The sequence below is a fragment of the Nyctereutes procyonoides genome, unplaced genomic scaffold (genome assembly GCF_905146905.1).
Source record: "Nyctereutes procyonoides isolate TBG_1078 unplaced genomic scaffold, NYPRO_anot_genome, whole genome shotgun sequence".
Taxonomy (NCBI): Eukaryota; Metazoa; Chordata; class Mammalia; order Carnivora; family Canidae; genus Nyctereutes; species Nyctereutes procyonoides.
Window position 1 is genome coordinate 2,951,843 of NW_026575153.1, and position 27,287 is coordinate 2,979,129.

At 34.5% G+C, this 27,287-nt stretch overlaps 1 protein-coding gene across 14 annotated transcripts in view; it reads right to left on the bottom strand.

Moving 5' to 3' along the window:
- Nucleotides 1–300: 300 nt before the first annotated feature.
- Nucleotides 301–27,287, bottom strand: part of PDLIM5 (PDZ and LIM domain 5) — a 212,239-nt gene continuing 185,252 nt past the window's right edge. For all 14 annotated transcript variants that reach the window (XM_055313258.1, XM_055313243.1, XM_055313244.1 and 11 more), the window contains 5 exons: nucleotides 24,382–24,556; nucleotides 10,760–10,940; nucleotides 7,997–8,117; nucleotides 5,031–5,146; nucleotides 301–3,504 (listed from right to left, as the gene is read on the bottom strand). In XM_055313258.1, coding sequence (XP_055169233.1) covers nucleotides 3,415–3,504; nucleotides 5,031–5,146; nucleotides 7,997–8,117; nucleotides 10,760–10,940; nucleotides 24,382–24,556 — 683 coding nt within the window. In that variant the 3' untranslated portion in view covers nucleotides 301–3,414. The remainder of the gene's footprint in view (nucleotides 3,505–5,030; nucleotides 5,147–7,996; nucleotides 8,118–10,759; nucleotides 10,941–24,381; nucleotides 24,557–27,287) is intronic.

The window sequence follows — 27,287 nt, forward strand, 5'->3', positions numbered from 1 at the left end:
ACAAGCAGTTTCAGCAACAAATATTTTCTAAAACAATGGGGCTTATTTATGTATTAATTTACAAAGATGTATTGTGTACATGCTACATGCAGAGCATGAAAATAGATTAAAGTAGAATAAATGTGACACTCTTTTCAAATGTTTTGTTTCTGGGATATTTTGATAGGCAAATATCATAAAAGAGGGATTCTCCTGAGAATCATTACTTCTTTTCCTATCCTGTAACACTATTTTATTCCCATGATGCCTTCATTGGAAACCACTTGCCATCCAAAAAATAAAACCCAGGAGAACTTGTTTGTATCACTGCAGCCATTTATTTATTATGTGCACATTAAGGTATTACTATACTGATTACATTTCTCACATGGTTTTTAATTAGAAAATGTATCCAAAAGCAAAACAGTACAGATGTATACAAACGTAATAATGTGAAGAAACAGAAAATAGAGATGAACAGATAAGGCAAATGATACTCTGAGAATCCAAACCCAATACCTTAAAACATCTGGAGGAAAAGGATGACAAACTGAAGCTGCACTAGATTTGTGTGAAATTATTCAGTTTTCCCTTCCCTTCTGTTTGAAAAGCCTCTTTTTTTCAATAGAGATTATTTAAAAAGCTCTAAACATCACAAAAATGTTAATATAACACTAGATTCGCACTAACAAGACAGAGGAAGGAATTATTTTCTATAGAAGTGGTCCTATTATACTACCCCTTGAAAATGGCACCATGAAAACATTTTTGTTGTAGATAATTTTTAATCATAGGCTACACTAATATTTTGAAGATTTAAATTCTTATTTCCATTTGTCTTAATACTGTGACCAAATGACTAGGCTTTAGTTTTAGACTCTAAATGTAACCTGAATCAACAAGAAGTATGTACGCTACTATAAACATAAGCAGCAGGGACCTCTCTAGGCTGCCTTTCTAGCAGGCAACATTTAGCCTTTGTAACTCTAGAAAAATGTTATAAACTGGAATCTATCATTAGTATTCTGAATCTGGGAAATACAAGTAAGGGATGTTTAAGAGTCATATACTGTAATTTAAATCTGTCTTATACTAAGTACAGCATTCCAAAATATACATCAAGAAAAACTAAAAGTAAATGCTCTACAGTAAAGAGGTAACAATTAAAAAAATGCTACTGATATGGAATATTTATAATCAGAAAAATAAATATTCAGGGAGCTCACCAGAAGAATAAAGTGCTCTGCTTGTTATTAAATGCTGGTGCATTAAATATGGCATTCCCTACTGGAAAATACAGAGATTCTTCTGGGTTATAATCAATATTTACTTCATAGGATTAACTGTTTTAGCAACAGATATAAAGCTTTGCCACAAAGAAGGACAAAGCACAAAGACAAAATGATAAATTAGGAAGCAATGTTATCTTTTTAGGGATAAAATTTAGAGGAATGCAACATTATGCTCCATGAATAATGTACACAAAGAAAAGTCTAATAAAAATGATATCCTTACTTAATGTAAGTTAACTTAATAAGAAATCCAGGTCAAATAAAATTCTTGAAAGGAAATACCCAAATGCAACTGACTTTTCAAATACTATCTTGGCATAGAATCTATAAAGGTAAAACTAAACAACCAAAAAAAATCTCTATTACATCCAAACAAAACCACCAATTTACTTTATACTGTGTAAAGCAGGAGACCGACACTAAGATATGTGACAATGCACATCAGCCAGCATGAACTCTACAGGTGGTTTCAGCAGCAATGAGAAATAATGTACAATTCAGTTCCAGCACTTTATTTCAAAAATAAAACTTCCTGCCTCCCTACAAATGCAGGGTGAGGAGGTAGTTTGGAGTTGCTACTGGTGAAGCCCCTTCATGTCACCCTTCTCATGCTTTTATTCCCAGTTAAATTATTATCTGCATATAATATAAATCTCCTAGACTATAAATTAACAGCTTTCAGGACAGATGCCTTGAAAAGTTCTTAGGGAGGTTAAACAAATATTAGAGCCTAAAGCCTCCCTCTATAACAAACATGCACACAATGGAAATGAAGTCGTTAGTGAGCTACGGGGCAGGAAGGACTTGGAGTTCTGTCTCAACTTTAAAAGCACCTTGCCCCAGACGAACTGATATTTTACCTTAGTGGTATAATGGGCTTCTGTCCGTTTTGGAAATAGAGAAAAACTATCTAACGTCATAATCTGTTTTCTCACTGGGTAAATATGAATAGGATTCATAATTTCACCTCAATTTTTGCTCTGCCTTCATGTATTATCTATAGAATTTTTCTCCAAATAAAGAAATAACGAGCCAGTCTGAGTAACTGACCACGTTCCCCTCCTATACTACCAACCTCTGGGAATAAAAGCTTTCTAAGCTTTGTGATCACATTTGGAAGTGGTTCATTTATTATTCAGAGAGAATTACTATAAGGAAAAAAACCCTTAGATTTTATCATATCCCCAAGCTTTACTTTTCTAATGTAGAATTAAGGAAAAAATTATTCTGCAAGGAGAGTTCTCAGCCTTTATCAGTCAATAGTACAAATTTGAAACTGATCTAATGGCTTCAGGGTCTGAAAAGGGGGGAAATTTTTAAAAATTTTGGATACAGTCCTCTGATTTACTCTGATTCTCAAATACCTTCTTTTCTACTTACTCTCTTAAGTATGAGGGAAGGGGAAAAAAATGGGAGTTTGACTAATACAGGTGATACAACATATACAATGAATAGAAACGGTCATATTGTAATAAAAGGCAAAAATCTGAAACATAAGCTATGTGGTGGCTTTTTGGTGGGGCGAATGAGAGAAATATATAACATCTTTTTTTGGCATGGCACATTTTGATGGAAAATCTCATTGGTCTTTCCAACTGGAATGGTCAGGTGTAAGACAAAAAAAGTACATACAGTTTTTTAAAAACAGACGCCTACTACTGATAAAATTCTGTTTAAACTACTTCCTATTTTAAAGATAAGTACTATTAAAAATACATTTTATTCATTGATAGAGTGTAGGGGCAATTTTCATTGTCTTTGACAGATTTACTCAGAACTACCTAACAAGGAAAGAAAGTATAATTAATTCAGCATAGATGTTAGAGGCTTTTATTCTAAAATTTAATTCTTCACTAATTTATTCTATGATGAATTTAATAGTCAACCAGGAAATTGGTTTTTATAAAAGTTATTTTATGAGCAGAAAATACAGGAAAAAAGTAATCATAAATGCCAAACTGTCTCTTTACTTTATGAAGCCAAATATTTCCTCATTGACTTGGTTTTTAAAGCTGGAATATATCCCTTCAGGGCCACTATTATTTTTCAAAATTCCTATAAATATTAAATCTAAAAATTAATTGGTAATTCTAATTCTCCTCTTTCTCTTCAAATTTCTTCTCCTCCCCTGAACTATTGACTTTCAAAAATTCACAGAATGAGCATGTTTCTTGCAAAGTGGCTTGTCCTTCTTGGAGAAAAATGTCTGACCTTCCAAACTTTCACAACATACCTGAAAAAGAAGCATTATTTAAAGAATATCATTATTTTATCAAATATGCCTGAAAAAGGAAAATGATTTTTCACTTGATGGATAAAACAAAGCACTTTAGTTGGCTGTATCAGACACTGACATTTAACGATTACTGATACTTCATGTAATTTTCAAAAGCATTAAAGAATGACTTTTTCCTAGAATGCATTCTAATTTATTTAAATCATTGATCATTACTTTTTTTACTAGGCCCTAATAAAAAAAACAGACACATGAAGAGGTCACATTAAATGTAACTTCTCTCGCTTGATGCTTTAAATTTGCCTCCTGTTGTAGGAAATCAAAGCACTCAAAACGAAAATACCATTCAATTGCTGTACCAAACATTCCCAAGCCCCCAAACACATAGGCATAGCATACCTGAGAATTCTTTTTAATTCTTAATTTTAATCTGGCTATTGGATGATTATATGGTCTGTTTATTAACCGCATTTATGTCTTGTCTTTCCTATTGCCTTTCTTAAGTATAATAACATAATACAGCAGCTCTACCAGAGAACAGAAGGTAAAACTCTAAAAGTTGTTGCATTTTATAGATATCATGAAGTCTAAGAGGTGGATGACATAAACAAGATGAATTTAATGGTCAATCAGCTAATGCTTGGGGAAATAATTTGATTTCAATTAATGCTACTTTTTCCCCTTCATACAACATGTATTGAAAATTATTAGATATATTAAATCTAATTTAAAAATTCAAATATCTGAACAAAATATCTTTATTGGATATAGACTTTCTCAATTAAAAAAAGTCTTAGGGTAAATGTGAATCTCTTCAACTATCCTCATTGTTAAAAATAAAAACCAAAAATATTAAAATATCAAACATAGGTAAATCACTACATGTTTATTATAGTCTCAAAAAAATATTCATGTATTATTGCTAAGGAAGTGAAATCAACATGTAGTCTGCTTCCATTCTTAATTCAACAATAGATTTTTAGAATTGTTTATTTCTACTTCAGGCACCCAATGTTTCAAAAAATTACTAAAAATACTCCAATAAAATAGAATTTTTAAGAAATGTAAAGGACTTTTACTATTTTAAGAAATACATAGTTTGGGCAGCCCGGGTGCCTCAGTGGTTTAGCACCGCCTTCAGCCCAGAGTGCGATCCTGGAGACCAGGGACTGAGTCCCACATTGGGCTCCCTGCATGGAGCCTGCCTTTTCTCTCTGCCTGTGTCTCTGCCTCTCATGAATAAATAAAATCTTAAAAAGAAAAAAAAAAAGAAATACATAGTTTCTCCTTGCAAAACACAAATTTATTGAAAACGGGATTTTCTCTAAAGGGGTAAGCATCTTATTTTGTGCCAAATAATTCAAAAAATGCCAAAAATTTTAATGAACAATTTTCAAAATCACCATAAAAATACTTTTAGGTGTGAAGGATTGAAAGACACAAGAACTGTTATTTCCATTTAGTGCTTAGGCTAAAACTGGCCATATTGTGCTCTTCTAATTTGGAAATAAGAGTTAACTTACTGAGCATACAAAGCAAGTGTCATGCCAGGTATAGCCCAGAGCTTCCAGGAACATGTCGCCAGCTTCTATGGGAAATTCACATCCATGGCATATGGTACCAAAAAGGGCATAATAATCTGTATTGGGGGGGGGATGGGGGGGGAGGGGGGAGACATAATTGAAACATGAGAAAGCTTTAGAATAATAGTTCCTAGAAAGCACCAACAAAATTGGAATTAAATGAGAAGATGAAGTTACTAGTAACTGGAAAATGTTCAGAAGGCATGTTTGGCTTGAGGTATATGGTAGCATGTTTCAGGTTACCTTTGGGGTAAATATTATTTACATAACTTAACGTCCTTTATTCCATTTTTCCACATAATACTCCTCACTTATCTCCAGCTGCTTAAATGTCCAAATATGTATCAAGAACAACTCTGTTCCCTGAGAAGTTATCAATAGACATGACTGTTTTAACAAAAGACAAGAAAACTTCCAAAAACTAGCAACAGTTAAGACTAAAGAATGTAAGTCAAGAAGAAATATCTGATATTAGCACATTTCATAGAGTATCTGACTTGGTAGGGAAGAAAAACAGTCACAAGAAACTTCCATGAGTAAGTGCCATGACTAAGTTTCTAGCTGGACTCTATCATAATGGTATTAAGCCACTATTCTTTTGCTGCCATTTCCTTTCAATTTTATGACTTCAGGCTGAAAATCCTTAGCCAGAGCACACCATTTACTTGACAGAGATTACAATTATAAAATACTAACAGAATTTCCCTCTAAAGAAAGCAGTTTTAATGAAAAGTTTATTATTACTAAATTAGAACTTATTAACAATTTTCTTTTATGTAGCTATTCTTACTACTTGTGTTTACTCAATAGAAAGCAGATTTTCATTTCCAACTTGATTTATCTTTCTTAAAAATCTTCAATATTCCTCAGCACCACTTGCTCAACATATATACATAGAGTCCTACTATGTGCCAGGCACTGATGGGGGATATAGGGGTGAAGACAGATGTGCCTACTCTCTTTACGGTGCTTACATTCTCATTGGGAGCAAGTATTGTCATTTATTGTATTTTTAAAATAAGTCATAATAAATAATTTCAAATTGTGACAAGAACCATGAAGAAAACAGTCATGTGATACAGAATAGTTGGGTGTAAGTATGTAACAAACACTCCATTAAACAGGTTAGGAAATGCTTCTCTAAGGAGGTAACAGTTGTTCTGAGATTTGACTAAAAAAAGGCAAATATCACCACAGAAAGCTGAGGAAGAGCATATCAGAAGAAACAGCAAGTACAAAAGCCCTGAGGCAGGAAGGATCTTAGCATGTTGAGAAAAGCAAAAGGGCCAGGTATGCCTAGAATCCAGTGACAGAAGGTAAGGTGGTAGAAGATAAGGTTGGCAAAGCAGGCCTAGTAAGGAGAATAGTACTCAAGTGGAAGCTGAGAGGTATCAAGCATAATCTGAGTCACATTGAAACCAAATATTATCATAGCTGCTATTTGAGGGTCGGGGAAAAGAAGATGGGCCATTTTAGTTGGTGATTAGAGCCATTCAGCAAAGAGTGAGTTGGATTTAGTTGTGACTATCGAGGTGGAGAGGAATGAATAAATATACACTGGGGTTTGGGATAATGGATTGGCATTTGAGATGGGAAAGGCTGAGTAAATAATAAATATAGGAAGTTAAAGAAATACAACAAAAATAGATGAAGTTGATTAGAAGTGACATTTAAATAAATCTACAATAATATTTTTTCCTTTTCTGTAAGCAATATTTGAGTTTAAAGAATCTGACTTCTTAGACTACACTAAATATGATATTAAAGCTAGATAGTTTTATATGTATTTACTAGATAGGGACCATCTGCCAGTTAGTCAAAATGCAAATGTTAGACAGTTGCACGGCTTAATTTTAAAACAAACAAGCTCTTTCTTCAGAAGAATTAGGTGAAATTACAAAATGTGAAATACTCTGATTGAATCAAGGTAAGCGCGTTGCAGCCATCTTGTCCCAAAATAGCCCATAGATAGGATAAGTTCACTGGAATTTTCATAGAGCTTTCTGGTTAATAGTCTGGCATAGACCTGGACTGGTCTTAGCTAGGAGCTAAAAGGAATTGAGTGAGCAATAAAGGGTGAAGTGATGTTGACTAGCCTCAAATCAGAAGGTGACTGCTCCTTTAATAGTGTGCTGTATTCCTTTCCTCCAGCACCACACTTGGAATTTCAAGGTAGATCAACAATTAAACTCTATATGGAAGTACTGTGGTAGTGAATGTAGGCATGACAAAGGGAAAATATTTTATTTTTTGAAACATATGTGTGGTACTAATATCTAAGTAAGAGTAATGTTAATAAATGTTATGAAAGTTCACTTTATATAGCCTTTGGGAAAGAAAAGAAGTGTTCAGAGCTCAGGTAATTAAGATAAATGTAGTAGACTGGTCCTTAGAGCCCAGTTTATTAAAAATAATTTTACTAGGGAACAATCCAAGTCAAGGTTACCCTCCCATTCAGTAAGAGAAACAAAGGACTTCCAATTTATTGTCAAGACAGTTGCCTTAAAGAGCAAATCGGTATCACATTCAAAAGTTGATAATTTCTTTTTTTTTTAAAGTTGATCATTTCTAATGTTTATAACCACTCAAAATTCACTGTTACAGTGTAAGAGGTGGCTTTAAGCTACACAACTTGGTAGCATTCATATCCATAAGTAAGATATTTTCCTACTAGGTCGTGCTTATATGCTCATTTCTCTTAAAGAAGTCGAGAATATCTGTTTTGATGAAGTCACATAAAAATTTTACATAATTTTTTGCTGTATATTTAGAGTAGCTTTAAATGTCCCTTAAAAACAGTTAGGAAATCTATTTTGCCCAGTATTTCCTTTCAGCTTTATAGTAATATAAGGGCTAAAGTTTTATCTTTATTCAAAACTTAAGAACTAGTGGCTTTAGGATCTTACCAGTCTCACAGTATGGTTCACCATCCTCCAAATGAAAAACATTATTACGAATGGGTTTTCCACAGGCCACACACACAAAACAGGAAACGTGCCAAGTTTGTTTCAAAGCATTGATGACTTCCTGTTAGAGAAAGGTATTTGGATGTAAAGAAAGATGACAATACAAAAATGCTTATTTTACTAGTTGTACCAACATAGCCCTTTTTAAATTTTTTTTTTTAATTTATGATAGTCACACACACACACACACAGAGAGAGAGGCAGAGACACAGGCAGAGGGAGAAGCAGGCTCCATGCACCGGGAGCCCGACGTGGGATTTGATCCTGGGTCGCCAGGATCGCGCCCTGGGCCAAAGGCAGGCGCCAAACCGCTGCGCCACCCAGGGATCCCAACATAGCCCTTTTAAACTGGCCCAAAGTAGATACATGCTTTTGTCTTTACTATGAGCTTTTCCTCTAAGTAACAGATGATACTTAAGGACACACTCACAAATCATCTAAACTGATACACTATATAATATGTGTGTTTCCCATAAATACACATCAATAAACTTAAAGAATGATTATTGTGTTTTTTAAACATTACACATGTGATGAATAAAGTAATAAGCATTTCCTAAGTGCTTGCTAAGAAACATTCTGCTTTCTGCTTTCTTTCAAAAGGGTGTCAGGGAACATTAACTTACAAAGGTTTCAAGTATTATCTTGAAAATGTCATGGAGGAAAAAAAAGAAAATGTCGCGGAGGAAGGGCAAAACATTTAAAAATTAAAACAAACCTATGCTTTGGTGCATTATGGAAGCAATAACATAATCAGTGTAATCCAATCAGTTTAGCACATGTTTAGGATTCTGGAAATCAGCTATGACTACGCTAAGCACATACTCAGATGAGTGTCTACAATTTGAATTATAAAGTGTGGATTCTAGTCAACAATGGTGCTAGGGTTAAACATAGCAATATGGAAGACTTGGGCCAGATTTTAATTAGTAAAAGAAGTCTTGAGAAACTGGTTTTGCAAGGAATCATTTCTTTGAATTGAGAGAGATAGAGTCCATTTAACATTATTTTTGAAGAATAGTTAACAAAATGGGAATTTACCATTTCCATAATATTTATCACAAAAAAGAGGATGCTACACATAAAGTATGGTTACAGCTTTGTAAATGAATTACTTACAAAGAGCAAACGGGGAAGAAAACATATCCTAAGGAAGTAAGAATTGCCTGGGATTCGTAAATATATAGGCCATTTAAATTTTCTTTTTTATATTTTCTGCTATTTTCTAACTGCTGTAGACTGAAATATTTTTCATAATAAAAAATTGTTAAAATAAAATTACACAGTGAATTATTAGCCTTAGAAAATGCCATACCAAAATTCACACTGAAGGATACTGAGGAGAAATGATGGCTTAGCTCCAAAAAAGATCACCATGAACATGTACAACAAATTACACTGAACCAAATCATTTCTCAAGGTTTTTGGCATTTATTTCCCTTTCTATCCTTGAGATAGATTACTATTCCTTCTTTAATAGGAAATCAAATAACTAAAACACAATCCAGAGAATCTGTCTCTGTAGTTTCTGACCCATCTCTAAGGCAATGAGGGTAAGATTTCCATTTCCTAGAACCTCATCTGGTTCAAAGACTGCTACCTGACTTTGTGTTATTATTCTAAAATTTATAGAATATATTTATATACTAAAAGAATATTAATATATATTCAACTTATTACTTGTCATTTGGGAAGTTACAGCCTATATCATTCTATTCTTTTGTTCCCAATATATTGTACAAATTAATAATATAGAAGTATTTCATGTAGTATATTTACAATTTAAATGTCCTCAAAGATTTAGACCCATTTAAAGATGTAATCTGAAATTCTATGTATTCAAAATTCATACTAGCTTTTCTCTCAAGATATGAATTAAAATTTCATTATTATATTTTTATAGAGAGAATATTAGAATTCAGCAATGCCATTTCTATCCTTTGTATTAGCTATATGAGCTTCATATGACATCAGGCACCTTGGATGCTTCTAAAATAAAATTCCAACTCCTGGTCACCCATAGGATATGATGGACCCTTTATTTGTAAATTGCAAATGGGGTATTCTAGAGCAGGAAATTCATTCATTCATTATTTATTATATATCTGACTCCTAAATTACTCCTTTTTTGAAAAGAAAAAAAAAGGTGCTTATTTTTCTATCACATGTATATGCTCATAAAATAGGTTATATTTTTAAACATTATATGCATTTAAGAAAAATATATCATTTATAAGCCTCATGTTTTATGTATTTCACGAGATCTGTGCCCTGTGCTTGAACCCTGACAAATGGGGAAATGCTGCTCTTATAAAAGCTATGGAATTTAATTTAAAACAGTGAAGGTGTCAGTTCTGAGAACTCTGATGTGTGTGGTCCTGTGCGACCTCTTCATTCCTGAGCAAACAGGGTCCTGTTGAGGTAGCACACCCACGTAAATTATTTTTTCCCTACAGTGGCTAGACTTTCACTAGACAAGCGAGCACTCAGTAAGACAAAACCAAAGACAACTTAACTCCTTGAGTCTGATACACTTCTACAGAGGTCTATTTAGTTTTACTTTACAATAATAAACAGTGATGAAAACAGAGAGGGGATCAAGCAAGAAGAAAATAAAAAGGAAAACTGAAGGAAGGGTTTCAAAACAAAAAAATTATTATGCTTTAAAGTTCACTCAGAATAAACAGGTTTCTGATAACTTACTCCAAGGATCTTCCTTTGGCATCGACCACATTCAGGAGCAAAGAATTTCTCATAGCACAGCTCACAATACAGGGCTCCCTTTTCCTCTACAAATCCAATGTAGGCCATTGTATTTTTGCAGTGAGAACAGTTAAATTCTTCTGGATGCCAAGATTTCCCCAGTGCCACTAGGAATGGTCCCCTGCCAGAAGAAAGAAAGAGATCAAGTTGGCTTAGGAATAAAAGTTTCTAAAGTTAGCTTGAATAGAACCTCTTTTAGGAATGTCCAAACAATTAAATACTTGCTCAATTATCCTTCTCAAGGGTTGAAAACTTGGGTGCTGTAAATTTACATAGCAAATCTCTGAGTATTTATGTGAAGAGAAAAAGAGGGAGCATTAAAAAGCACTTAAGGAATTCTTTCGAGAAAGGCCTTTTCCCCCACTTTTTTCCATCTTCAAGAGATTTGGTGGTTATGTTTTTTGAGCTGCAATGAGTGGCTCTGTCTGTGTATTATGATTATGAGTGAGAATGAGGATGTTAACTCTAACAGAAAATGAAGTAACCAGAAAAAAATATATGGTTTAGGCAGAGACAAGAATTTGACATTTCTATAAAATAAACAAAAGAGAAATCTTAATTTGGTAATGCCAGTCTTAAAAATGGTAATAATTATTACCTGAGGAAACGCTGCAGTCAATTTCTGTTCCCCACACATTGTTTCATTACTTATTTCTTAACTCTATTAAGCATATCAAATGTTTATAACCCCTCCAAATAGACTATGGAAACTGTCAGCTGGATATTAAGAGACTGCTTTGAAGCTACTTAGAAAAGTTTTATTTAATTAAAACATGAATGATTTTTAATGCACATTTGTATCAAGGTAACAAATGTTTGTAAAGAGATTTTTTTCCATTAAATATTATACAGTCATGAACTGATAAGATGGGTTTGGTTTGCTTGACAGGAATCCATTATGAAGCCTTATCTACTCATGAAGCCTGCAGAAATGAACCATTCTAACCTCTGCAACATACTTTTCAGTAGCTCCATCACACTAATTTTTATTCACAGAGTGGCTTTACCTCCAAGGCACTTTTACACTTATCCAATTTGTCCATGCAACATTCCTGTGAGATAGACCAGGGCAGTTATTACAAACTCAGTTTAACAGATGGAGAAGCTGAGATACAAAATGTTCAAAAGATATGACAAATATCATAAAATCACTGACTGAGTGAAGGTCAGAAGCTGAATTTCCTGATTTCTAGTGCTGGTGTAGTCAACTGATATTCTGCTTTTCATCTCATTACCATCAATTATCATCACCGAGTGGCAACAGAGTAATTGTCAGTAAGCAAGGATACCTGACTTCTAGGCAGATTATTAATAGGAAAAGTCAAGAGTAATGAGCATCACAAAATAGAAGCATTTTTTTGTCTTTGACAATAACATAAACTTTAGTATTCTGTAACTATTTCCCATTGGGAAATTCTTTGGATATACACTGATGTTTACTCAGAACCAGCACCTAATTCTGCAAGTCAAAAAAGTAAGAAGGCTCTTGATGAATGATAAAAATGTATTCTGTGAGGTATAAGAGGGTATTTTCTAGCCTCGTTTTGTGTTAACTTGTTTTTTTGTTTTTGTTTTTTTATTAATAACATGCCAACTTTTATTGGCTAGAGCATGCAATTCTCAGCATTTGAGACAAGTAGTTTATTATTTTTTTTTTTCAGCTTTAGGGCACCATAAGTTTTGTTTTGTTATCACTAACAAGGAACATCTTTGTTAACTGTTTCCTGCCAGAAGAAAAGGGCTACAGATCATTTATTCTGTCACCAAACTTTGGGCAGGTTGTCCTTCAATTTTTAGCTGGATTATAAATAACAGTCCAATACTCAGTGAGTTCTTCCCCCTCTATTTCTCCATATGTATTTGGCAAGTAGATTTAAAAATAAACCAAGGCGTCACAATGCCCAAAGCTAGATAAAGTTTTATGACTGTGCAAAGCTTTTCTACCAATTGGGCATCTAGTTAAATAAGCCTGAAAAATCTGTCAGGTTAAATTTACTCTGACCACAAGATAGGGTGTGATAGAACTCTGTTACCATTTGTTTGAACACTAAAGCAGAGTCCAAAGAATTTGTTAGGTTGAATTTTTTTATTAGGGCACATCTTCAGCTCTTCCATAGGCTGGATGGTCCCTTGAGGCCAGTACCCTTATTTAGCTTTCCAGATTGCAAAAGAAGTCAATCCAACCTCACACTGTGCACTCCACAAAAGTATGGTATCCACTTGGAGTAAAAAAAGTTTACTCCTGGAACATGGCCATCAGTGCCACCAAATATTTAACAGAATTCATCTGAGGAAGAAAAAAAAAACATTTAGGAACAACTGATTGATAAACATATAATCCATTTTCTAGATTTTCTAAAATATGTGTTGAAATCAAGTCAGACTAGCTGAGAAGGAGGGTCTGCAACTTACAGCATACCGGGCCCAACATACTCCACAGAATTAGTCCCTTAACAACTCCACATGATACCATCAGTCTGCGCTGACATGTGTCATAGGAAACAGCTCTGTAATAGTCACCCTTGCTTTTTCTCTAAGTTGCTATTGAGAGTGTTACTTGTTAGATCACACAGGTTCATTTTCACATGGACTCCTTGGAGAAAGTCCTTTCAGGTTCTTGTAACAAGAACAGTTTCGCTTCTTCTGAGCAATAGGTTTGTTCTTTTACTCATTTAATAGTAAGTTTAAAAATTCACTTTCTTTTTTCGTTGACCATTAGAAGGCTTAAAGCCAAATTTAGTCTAACCCCAGGCAAGCATGTAGGTCATTATGATAGGTTTTGTCCAGTCTCGATAGCAAATTTTTGTCCAGTCTTCATTTTTAATGGTCCCATTCATGATTTTCATTCTTCATTTGCCTCTTTTGGAATTTAGGAGATTTTCTTATATTACATGTATTCTTAAAAGTGTTTTAAAATGTTTCTAGAATAGTGTCTACTACAAACAAATTGATTAAATTTAATTGAATCGTCTATTAAAGGAATAACTTCAAGATATTTCCTTAGTTCCTTATCAAATTTGAATAGTGAAATGTCTTAACAGTAAAGAAACTCCCTCTGCACCTTTAAAAACTGAACTGAAAATGACCCTTGCTCCTGCCAGATCTCCTTTCTTAAACATGCTCAGTGCAGGTAGTGGCCTAGCTGGATATTCCCTGGTCCAGTTGAAAGAGCATCTTTTCCATAACGGCTTGAAGTTATGTATAGATTAAGTAATTAAATCTCTTACATATAACAAAGTACTCTCTTCTCTGTCTTAGCAGAGACTGATTTAACAAAATCATTAACACAGGATTAATACTGTAGAAGTTCTTCTTGTTCCAGGTAGGACTGGTTTTCCATTTGTGAACTGGAACAACAGGCATGGGTAACTGCAACATGGAATGAAGTCTGCTTCTACCTCTTACTATATTCTTCCCCATGGCCCTTCCCAAGTACTCCTTGGTTGAAAAAAGAGGGGACAACAAGAGTTAAAGCACTGATTGGCTGAGAGAGAAAAGTTACTCTACTTATGAAACCTCTACTCTGTTTATCTTCTGTGAGACTCATGCCAAAGAGAGAGAGAGGAAAAAAAAAAAGGAAGTAACAAAGGCAGGAAAAGATGTCAAAAGGAACAGGAAAAGGAACACCAATAAAAAATAAATTTATTATTAAAAAAAAGAAAAAAGAAAAGCTTATATAGTGAGAAGGTGAAAGGGATTACAAATTTCAACAGGCATAATCTAACAGGGATTCAGTTTCAAAATCAAATGTGTGCTTCTTACATCCCTTTATTATTTAACTCAAATGATAAAGCTTAGTAATAGAAATTAGCTCTATAAATAGATGAAGAAAATATGAGAAGCTACTTAACATTCCTAAGAACATGTATATGATGATTTCTCCAAGGCCCAGCTACTTGAGATTAAAAACTGTATTTGACCAAAAGTTACTACATCAGTAGGAGCTAAAAACAAAAAAAGCTAAGAAAAACAAAAGAAGTTAATCAACAAAAGTTAAAAACAAAGCCACATAAGGGACACCTGAGTGGCTCAGTGGTTGAGCATCTGCCTTTGGCTCAGGTCATGATCCTGGGGTCCTGGGATTGAGTCCTGCATCAGGCTCCCCGCAGGGAGCCTTCTTCTCCCTCTGCCTATGTCTCTGCCTCTCTCTCTCTGTGTCTCTTATGAATAAATAAATAAAATCTTAAAAAAAAAGTCACATAAAGAACCAACTCATGCTCAAAAATAAAAATAGAATCTGATACTCTACTTAATTAGATATAATAATAAAAATGTATAAACCAGTTTCATATTACGGTCAAGTTTTGGGTAGGGCCTGGCATGAACAGAGCCCAAGAACAAAGAACCAAAGGAAGAGTTTTCTGAAATAGAAAAGATTATTGGGAGAAATTGCACACACACAATCACAAATACAAGGCACATGCAGAAAAAGAGAGTAAGAAAGAATGAAACACCCTTGAACATGATAGTAAAGCACACTATCAAGACTTAGAATACTCACAATTAGCAGTATTAATAAACTTACCCTCAAATTAGAAGTGCTGTACTTTTGATACCCTTAATTCTTCATTTCCAGTAAATTATGTCCAAACTTCCAATTTGGAGCATTAAATAATATAGTTCTACCTTCACTGAGTATCATCATCTTTAATTTGTAAGCCCTCTAAAATACTGCATTTATTTATTTATTTTAGATTTTATTTATTCATTCAGAGAGATATAGTGCGAGACAGAGGCAAAGACATAGGCAGAGACAGAAGCAGGCTCCCTTTGGGGAGCCCAATGTAGGACTCCATCCCAGGCCCCAGGATCAGGACCTGAGCCAAAGTCAGATGCTCAACCACTGAGCCACCCAGGCGACCCTAAAATACTGCATTTAAAAGGTTGTAAGGCCAACTAGCTTTTAATTTTAAAGACCTAAATGACCCACTGTTCAAGAATAAATTCATGGGTAAAAAGAGCCTGAACATAACAGTGAATAAAAAAGACAAGTTCTAAAAAAGGGTAATATTGATAATTCTTTAAGCCTATTGGAGATAATTATACTCGGTTATTTATATTCAGTATTATAAAATCTACAAAACAGGAAATATGTTTCTATATATTAAGACAAATGAGAGATAATTTCAACTTGGGAAAACTGTTATCATACATTCCTCCAAATATTTTTTAAAAGTTCATTTATCAACTGAATGAATATTTACTAAATACAATGATATATGCCAGACACTGCTCTAGGTATAGACAATACGGCAGGAAACAAAGCCACGAAAGGCCTTGCTCACATAGAACTTATGTTCTAGCATGAGGGACAAACAAAAAACAACAAATTTAAGGGAGGGAAGATAGAGAGACTGTGTAAGGTGGTAGGGGGAGTGGAATTTAAGCAGGGTGGCCAGGGATACCCTGATATTTGACCTGAAGGAGACAAAGGTGAGCTATGCAAATATCCAGGGGAAGAGAATCCAGGCAAGGTAAACAGTAAATGCAAAGGGCCTGATAAAGGCACCTGAGGAGTCTGAGAAACAGCAAGAGATAAGGAGATGGTGGTGGGGTGGGGGTGACTATGTAGGGTCTTTAGGCCATTGTAAGGATTCTGGCTTCTACCCAAAGGGGAATCATTATGGGGTTTCAGCAAAAGAGTGACATGATCTGATTTATGTTTAATCAGGATTTACTCTAGTTACTGTGTTGAGAACAGACCAGTAAAGGGCAAGGGCAAAAGCAAAAAGGTTAATTAGAAAACAAATTTATTATCCCAGGTAAGAAAGGATAGTGGCTTGGATCAGGGCATTAGCAGTAGTATAAACAGTAAGAAAGGTTCAGATTCTGGGTACCTTTAGAAGTCAAAGTCAAAAGGATGTGCTGATAGATCATGTGAGGTCTGGGCAACTGAGAGAAGAGAGCTGAAGAGGAGAGGAAGACTGGAGAAGGGATGGTATGTTAGGTAGAATTCTAATATGGCCCCCAAGATACCCGCCTTCTGGTATACGTGACCTGTATGATCTCCTTCTTTATAGAGTGTGGGTGGAACCTATGAATACGATGGGACATCACTCTTATGACTAGTTTATTTTATATGGCAAAAAGGATTATGCAGATGTAATGTAAGTTCCCTAAGGTGACACTGAGTTAATCAAGAGATTGTTGTTTAGAAGTGCATTTATTTCCACATATTTATGAATTTCCCAAATTTTCTCTTGTTATACATTTCTAATTTCACTCTATTCTGGTCAGAGAATATACTCTGTATGACATCAATCCTTTTACAAATATTGAAATTTGTTTTATGGGTTAACATGTGGTCTATCCTGGAGTATGTTCTATGTGGGCTTGCAAAGAATTTCTACCCTCCTGTTGTTAGCTGGAATATTCTATAGAGGTCTGTTGAGTCTAGTACATAGTGTGGCTCAAGGCTTCTTGTTGACTTTCTGTGCAGTTGTTATATACATTATTGAAACTGGGATACCAAAGTTTCTAACTATTATTGTTAAATTGTTTATCATCATTCCCTTCTATTCTGACAGTTTTTGCTTCATGTATGTGGGGGCTTTACTATTAGGTGAATACATATTTATAATTGTACCTTCTTGATGGATTGAACTTTTTATCATTATAAAATGTCCTTAATTTCTCTGTCAACACCTTTTTTCTTAATGCCTATTTTACCTAATAGTAGTACATACAGTTACTCTAGCTCTCGTTTGGTTACAATGTTTGCATGATGTATCTTCCTGTACACTTTTATTTTAAATTTATTTGTGTCTTTTAACCTGAAGTGTGTCTGTTATAGGCAGCATATAGCCAGATCATGATTTTATCTACTCTACAATTCTTTTTTTTTTTAAATATTCAGAGGGGGGGCGGGCAGAGACACAGGCAGAGGGAGAGGCAGACCCCTTGCAGGGAGCCCAATGTGGGACTCGATCCCTGGACCCCGGGATCATGCCCTGAGCCGAAGGCAGATGCTCAACCCCTGAGCCAGGCATCCCTACTCTACAATTCTTTTAATTGGAGTGTTTAATCTATTTACATTTAATGTAATTGCTGATAAATTAGAATTATGAGTGCCATTCTGTTATTTTTTTCTCTATGGCCTACATTTCTGTCATATTTCCTACATAAAAGAATGAAAGAGGAATCAAGGTCATCAGCTGACATTGAAAATGGGAAATAAGTTATTAGAGGCTTAAGGAGAAAAAAGAAGATATAAGTGGCTTTCTGGGAAAGTGGAAAAGTAAACACACTAGAAAAATACAGCAGATTTTTGTCATTATTAAGAATACATCTGAGATTAATAGTCATGAATTTAAAATGACACTGATTAGTATGGTTGTGGGTTTTCTTCCAGTCACATCCACCTTCAGGTGTGGGCACAGAGTAAATCAATAGATTTTATCCAAACTAGTGGTTTCAGTTAAGTGAATATGATGAACTGAGATATGAGCAAAGAAACTGAGGGTATATAAAGGATACTGACTAATAACTGATTAAGGAATTCAGAATAGATAAGAAGGGAAGTAACGATATTGGGACCCAAAAGACAGTGAAAAGGTATTTGGATCAATGAATTTGAGGTTGCTGGGAGATAGGTAGGGAGTGGTTAAAGGATTGATGGAATTGAGGTAGTAGGGAGAGAGTGGAGATAAAGGCAGTGGTTCTTGAAGTAGAGTGAGGTGCTTAGAAACAAGATTGTGAAGGAAATGTAGTTAATGGCAAGGTCTAGGACACGAATGAAAATTGGTGGCTTAAGTTAACTAGAGGAATCGCTAAAGTAGAAAATGTCAGAGAATCAAGAGACCTGGATATCAGAAGGACCATATATATAGATAATGAAATCACCAAGACAGAATTTCCATTGTTAATATATTTTCCTGAGGCAAGATTAATTTTTCAATTTTACAACTGTGACAATTTAGAACACTATAGATATCTCATGATTTTCCTAAGTACCGTGATTCAGGACTCCTTACTATGGATATAAGGGCAGTACACATATATTTCTTGTATTACTGTAAGGGTATGATGTACCTCTCACAATGCTTATATTACTACATTATGGTTATCGGTGCCAGGGCTTTGGGTTTTCTATCAGATGATAAAATATATGAAAACAGGAACTGTTTCTTAATTTTTATATACTCTAGTGCCAGTATGGAAACTTGCATATGAGCTTTAACTTTTTTAATATTTATTTTTTAAAATTGGGATATAAATGACATATAACATTGTGTAAACTTAAGATGTACAATGTAGTGGCTTGATATGCTTATATATTCTAATATGATTACTACACTAACAACAGCTAACACTTCACAAGTTTTCAATAGATATTTCTTGTATAACACTATTGATTTTATAAGCAGACTACTGAACCTTATTGCTTGTCATTCCTTTCAAATAAAAGAAATTGGCTGTGGAAGCTAGATAATCCTCACCACTCCTCTTTGTACCAAAAGGATTCTGGGTGTGTTTCTCTATTAAACTTAATACCACACCAATATGGTTGTTAATTTGCTTGTTTGTATTTTTTACTAAAATATCACTGTAACATTTTTCTAGGACCACCTTAAAGTAACACAAATTTGGTGGCTTAAACAACTCAAATTTATTTTTTCAAATTTTGGAAGTTAGAAGTCACACAGATAATAAATGGTACAACCTAAATTTGAGCCCAGATTTATTCAACTAGTGTTAGACAATCAAGGTGTTGGCAGGGTTCCTCTTTTCTAAGGTCTTTCTCCTTGGCTTATAGATGGCCATATTCTCCACATGTCTTCGCATGGTCTTCCCCCATATATCTCTCTGTGTTCAAATCTCTTCTTATAAGAACACCAATCATACTGGATTATGGCCCACTGTAATGACCTAATTTTACCTCCTAAAAGACCCTACCTCCTAAAAGACCCTATCTCCAAAAAGATAATCACATTCTGAGGTATTAGGGGTTATGATTTCAATATGTGAATTTGGTGGGGATACAATCTGGTCTGTAACAGTAACTTCCTTAAGGGAAGGGACTATGTCTTTTACTTCTGTATCACTGGTGCTGAAAGGGGATGGTACACAAAATACTTAATGAGTGTTACTTATAGAATGACTACATTTCTACATTAGATAAGAAACTGGAAAAGTGAACCCTGGGTCATCCATGAGTCTAAGAATGCATGTATGTGGTACAAAGTCATTCTGATGGGGAGGTAAGAATTTTTAATTATTCAATCTATTATTTACTCCCTTCTGTCTCACTTATATACTAAAACACTATGAAGAAGTACACTGCTGCACTCCAGTTATGGCAGGTCTGCTTAAGCTGTTTTTCTCTTGATTTAATACAGTAACATATATGACTATATGTATATGTATTCATAACAGTTATATATTCATACGTTAATATACCTTGAAGTATATTTTATTTATACAAAATTAGAATCATACTTAAAAATATATTTCTTTTTTAGTCTTTATAAAATACTACAAACATTTTCCTAAATAACAGTTAAAACATGAATAAAATTCAAAGTTAGATCAGAGCTCAAATTTAGGTCTTACCATTTATCAACCATGTAACTTCAGGCAAATATGTGACTTCTCTGTGCCTCAGTTTTCTCTTCTACAAAATTGAGGCAATTTTAGTAACTGTCTCACAAGCTTATAAAGAATTAAATGGGAATTCAGTAAAATTCTTAGCCAATACTTGACATATGCTAAGAACACATTAAACAATTATTATTATCCAAAACCAGGATCTTAATGGCACCATAGTATTAGATGCTGAACATCTGTGTTCATTCCAATTTTTCACTATAGTAAATCTGAAATCTTGGTCTATATTGTCTTGCTCATAAAACTTGGTCTTATCTTTGGCTATTTCCTTAAATTCAGGGGCTAATGCATCACAACCAGGAAACTTTCTATTTTCAAGTGAAATTTTAACCAAAAGGGAGAAAGAATAAAATCTACTAATAAGGGACCACTGAGAGATTGAAATGCCCAGTGAAACAAGCAAAAACCCCTGCTGACCTCTCCTTGGGGTGACTGAGATGGCTTGGTATGAGGAAAGTTTGAAAATCACTGAGCAAGAATCAGACCAGTAATGTTAAAAACCTCTCTCTCACTGGATTAAACAATGGGTTGCCTTAACGTAATTGTTCTGGTGCTATATTGCAGGCAAATACAGAACAATAGCACTGTGGCTATTTCTTTAAAGCATTCCATAACTAAGAAGAAATTCAAGCACTATAAATCCTGTACTTCTTTCACAAAGATGATAAGCTAAAAGTGAATGGTTTAGTCAACGCCAGGTAATACAAGTAGTGAACAGATTTTAATGCCACCAAATATAATAGTCAAGAAATAAACTATAGAGTTTTCATAAACTCCTTCTATCAGAAAAACTAAAATGTGGTTTTGGCTACATTAACCGATTTTGTTTCCTTAATATACCAGCACCCAACTGTCAATCAATTCACGAGTAAAAGAATCAAAGAAATGGTACTTCTATCATAAATGGATTGCAAATGTTCCAGGGCAAACTTAATCAAAGCCTCAGCAGAATTTCTTATCCAAGTGTAAAAGGCCATTAACTAATCAAAGTAATGCCTATTTAGGTACAACATTCATAACTCTTTTCAAAGTTCAAATACACCAAAAAATGTTAAGCATTACATCCAAATAAAATGTTCTATGGGGTTTTAAGGTATATATGTTCTATAAGAGATAACTAGTTCAGTACTAACATTCTGTAATTTTTCTGAGGTTTTCCAAAAACAATTAACTTTGCTAAAAAAATTAAAATAAAATAAAATTTGCCTTAGTTTGCTTTTACTTAAAAATGTTTCTTAAAATTCAAGATGTTTAGAAAATATATTAAAAAACAATACAAATTATAAAGAAATAATATAAATTATACTGCAGAAAATAAGAAATATAAAACAATCCTAAACTTCCCAAAACTCATCAGGTTACAATACTCTGTATTCAAGATATCAAGTCTGGAACTTCAGCTTGTTTTTGAAACAGGTGTCTAAGAGAATGTCACTTGATCTAACGAGTCTTTGCTTTGGTAAGTGATACTGACACTGAGGCCAAGAACAAGAATTATGCTTTGACTAGGTCTCTGAACTGACCACAGTATATTCAAGCTACATTAGCATCTGAACACCAAGCAAATGTGCTATGTTAATTACTGTTATATGATCTTGACATGAACTAATCCCTGTTCCTATTAACTTCCCCAGTAAATGAAGCTTTAATGCTTAACTGATAACAGCGCTGGGATAATCCAGAGCAATATAAAATTTAACAGATGAGGGAACAATAAGTGATGGCCACTTATCTTATTAACATAATATATATTTATTTCACATCGCAGAAAGATTGCGCATTAAAATTATATCCTGGCCTAGCATTAAAACTGAAACCAAGGCAGGTTGGGAGGGGTGGGAATGTAATTTCCTGGTTAGATCTTTGTATTTTCTCCATACTAAGTTTTCATATGCATTGGTACTTTTGATTATAGGATATCACAGAATTTGATAATCAGACAATATGAACCAACAACTGATAGGATTTGACAGTTTGTTAGCCTATCCAGTAACTGCTTACAACAACGTACAAACAGCAGTGACTCTTGTCTCCATTATTGGTGTTTTTATCCAGAATATAGTATCCCTAACCACCTTATTAATATTAGTTCTAAAAAACTACTAAGTACAGTTAATTAAAAACATACTTTTAATTATTAGAACAAAGCAGTACCACTCTAGAGTCCATTAATGTATGTATTTCTGTAAGGTAGTAACCTTATAGTACCACTGTTAGGAAAGTGACTTTAACCAAACTGATATTATGGTTTGACTACTTGGGTCTAGAGTCACGCATGATCTGTTCAGGTAAAACATTCACAAATGCCTTCTGTATATTGGTTACTGTCTAGACTTGGAAAACTACTGATTTTCTTACTACTACCACTGCTACTGGCTAATTCTTATTAAATGGGTATTCACTGTGGAAAACACATTTAAGTGAAAAATAAAGCTTACAAAATACTGTTATATTTTATAACATATTTTATATCTATAATATATAATAATATGTTTTTATATATAATATATAAATTATAATATATATTATATATATAATTCCATTTCTGTAAAATAACATCAGTCCTTATATGCATGGGTTTTAAAGGTGTGAACTCAGATATTCTTAGTGGTTATCTTGGAAGGTAGAATTATGTATGAATTTTTATTTTTGCTTTCTGTTTTACTATATTTTTGAAATGTTATACATTTATTTATTAATTTTTGATTTTATTTATTTATTCATGAGAGACACAGAGAGAGGTAGGCAGAGACACAGGCAGAGGGAGAAGAAAACTCTGCACAGGGAGCCCGATGTGGGACTCAATCCCAGGACCCCAGGATCATGACCCAAGCCGAGGGAGACGCTCAACCACTGAGCCATCCAGGCATCCCACAAATGAATATTTAAAATAAATAAGCAGTTTTATTTTTAATCATGTACTGTGTGCTGTATCCTTGACACATTTATTATTTAATAGTAGGTCAGAGAAAAGAGTATTTATATTTGGTTTTTTAAATAAAGTACTGAGGCTTTTTGGGCTTCATTTTAAGTATTAAGTAGAAACATTATCCTAAGTAATGACTACATAATAGATTAGGGGAAATGCAAGTAAGCCTTAATCTTATTCAACTTTAAAGAAGCCACTGTTTCAACTATTTCAAAACAGCATAAATTAAAAGTAAGAAGAGTGCCTAAGCAATCATTTCAAACTATCATTGTGAGTTGCCAACACGGCAACTCACAGAGGAGGCAATAAGGTTCAGTTGGTGGAATCCCTGCAATCAACATTCTTATCTATACCTCCTAATATTTTAAAAACCACTTATTAAGAAATGCTCAAAGGTTTATTAAGAGTCAATATAGAGCACTCACTCACTTAAGATCTCTGGCCTTTTTTCCCCTCTTAGAACTTAAGAGACAATAAAACAGATTTGGATAAAAGATATTTTAAAGAAGCAGGTTATGACCTAATCTAAAATTAAAAGTATTTATGAATATATCTGAAGGTAATTATATCTTTCAGTGCTTTGGTATTCAAAAATCCAATCTTCTTTTCTCTAGGGCTCAAAGTTCTTTATTTTATATCACTAGTTATTTTTCATCTAAATGAAAAGTCCTCACTTTTACAATTTGTAAAAGATTGAAGTTCAGATAAATGATCTTCAGGGTCCCTCTAAGTCTTAAATTTTATTATTCTCTGAAAGGCCACATTAATAATTATTTTTCTTAGTTCTAGTAAGAATTAATAACTCAGAAAATTGGTATTTTTAGTTTTATTTTCACCGAGTCCAGAATTACTTTTCATTGTGATAGATTCTAATATATATATTCCAATTTATCTACTTCAATAACTATTACATAGAAATATACTAAGAATAATCTCACTAATAAAATTTCAAATCTTTCAGAATACTAAAAAAAATCAACATTGGTATTAAGTACTTTCAAAAAAATTTCAAAAATGAATAACCAACCTGATGACCTGGTTACAATGGGCACACATTGGAGTTCGTTTCCCTGCTGGAATGTGCTCAGCTCTTTGCACTAATGTATCCTGGTCACCTGGCTGGGGCTGTCCCCCAGCTGAGTTGGCTGGTGTTACTGCTCCTGATGAAGGTGCACTGTTTGAGATTCTTCCAGGGGAAAGCACTAGGAGTTAAGACATAGAAGAATTAGATGGGGAATAAGCCAAATATAGACTTTTTCTAATAACCAAATAATACGTTGGTTATTAGAAATAATAACCAAACAAAATCTACTGATTTATTTGCTCACATATACGGAGAGGTTATGTATCAAACACTGGACTGTGACTACAGAAATAAACAAAAAAGAAAATCAAGGATTACAACACAGTGAAAGAGTTATGACAGATGAATGCATTTAAAGAGCTATGAATGCACAGGGTATTTATTGTAGGAAAAGTAGAGTCGCCTCTGCTTCCAAGAAGAGATACAGTTAAGGTGAATATTGACAGCGAGGTAGTTCTAGTCATCTAGACATCTCTGCTAACCATCAATAGATTTAATTCCAAATACATCAGAGGAGTATTAAAAATCTTAATGTGTTGAAGATAACAAAAATAAAAATGAACTCACTGTATCCTCTCTCTCCCTGTATTTTCTAATTACCCAGTAGTATATGGTAACTACCTAAAAACCATCCTAGGACCTTTCCGCTATATTGGGTACTGCTGATTTTATATAACAAATACTTCTTGATTTTTCCCACTCATCTCTACTCCTACAATACTGTCCTGATTGAGGTCCTAACTGTCTTGCTAATTGCCAAAATGTCTTATATCTTTTCTTTTTTAAAGATTTTATTTATTTATTTATTTATTTATTTATTTATTTATTTATTTATAAAATTTACTTATTTATTTATTCATGACAGAGAGAGAGAGAGAGAGAGAGAGAGAGAGGCAGGCAGAGACACAGGCAGAGGGAGAAGCAGGTTCCATGCCGGGGGCCTGATGTGGGACTCGATCCCGGGACTCCAGGATTGCGCCCTGGGCCAAAGGCAGGCATCAAACCGCTGAGCCTCACCCAGGGATCCCCTAAAATTTTATTTATTTATTCACGAGGGACAGAGAGAAGAGAGAGGCAGACACAGGCAGAGGGAGAAGCAGGCTCCATGCAGGGAGCCTGATGTGGGACTTGATCCTGGGATTCCGGGATCACACCCTGAGCCAAATGAAGTCGCTCAACCACTAAGCCACCCATGCATCCCCGTCTTGTCTTTCTTAAAGGCTCTTCCCAACTGCCACCCAGAACTGAAATCTTATCAGATCACAATGCTGTATAGGCCACATCAAGGATCCCCCTCATTTCTGACCACTGAATGTATTCCATGCTTCTAAGCACTGCATCCAGATCCCTCCAGGGCTCTATGCCTGCTTTACAGCCTCACCTCTCATCACTCTGCCTGTTTTCATGCTGCAGCAATATCAAAGGCTTCACATTTTCCTGTGAGTCTAATAAGCACAGGCTGTCTTCACTATCATTTCTCTCCTCTTCTGTGTACCTAGTAACCACTATATATCATTTAAGATTTAGCCCAGAAGTCAACTGCTCCAAAAATCTTCCCTGAAGTACCTCTCCCCCACTGCCTATGCCACATAATCCAGATTGAATGTTTCTCTTTCACATTACCATAATTTTCTGTGAATGACTTTATTATTGTTTCTACTTCATATATCTATGTCTTTTCTTCCCCAACTAAATAGTTAAGCTCCCTAAGAGCAGGAATTATGCCTTATTCCTCACCCTAGCAACTAATACAGTATCTAGAATGAAGGAACAAATGAATAAATTAATGAACTGGAATCAATACATAAATGAATGAATGCGATATCTGTGAGGGAATGAAATGAACAGGCAGCCTGCTCCTTACCCACAGGCAATTACAATGAAGTAGAAAAGAAAGGACAGGGGATCCCTGGGTGGCTCAGCGGTTTAGCGCCTGCCTTCGGTGCAGGGTGTGATTCTGGAGTCCTGGGATCGAGTACCGCATCGGGCTTCCTGCATGGAGCCTGCTTCTCCCTCTGCCTGTGTCTCTACCCCTCTCTCTCTGTGTCTCTCATGAATAAATAAATAAAATCTTAAAGGACAACTTTTGTTTATAATAAATAATAATATAAATTAACTGCATGTGTCTGTATTGACAGGATTCATACTACAGGTGTGGTTAGAATTAGATGGTTAATTAGGATAACTGAAAGGATTACTCTCCCTTACCAGAATAAAGCCTGTTTGCAATGATGTGCAATTACAGATCCAGAAACCCAGCTTTAATAATACTTAGCACATATGCATCTGGCACTTGAGCTGCGAAATGGCACTTTATAGGACAGCAAGCTTTACTATTGCCCTTGTTTCAAGTGACTCAACTGGGATAGAACATGTTTTCATTCCCTTAGATTCACACTTTATCTTATAGAAATGGGAAAGAAAATTACTGTATACATGCTCTTCCTTGTTACCTCATTCACTTGCACAATTTGCTCTTCTGTGGGTCTTCCATTTCTATATCCAGACCCTACTTCCCTTAGAGCAACAGATAAGCATTTTCAATGCCAAATCCTGTTCTTGTCTTTAAATTCAAGACATTCAAAATGGGTTTGATCTTTTTACATCCATTACCAGCTCTTCCTAAGAAGTCCTTCCTGTATGTTTGAATTCTCCCATTTACTCAGGCACACCCCTCTGTCTCCTGTGTGCCTGACAGTCCTCAGACCTTAACAAGTGTTTGACTGTAAGTGCTCCCAAGGTCTGTCCCTTCTTTTCAATCCAAACTCCTGGGCTATCATGTGAGTCCCAGTACTGAATCCCTCAAGTCTGGACAATCACAAATCTCCTAACTAGACTCTCTGCTGCCA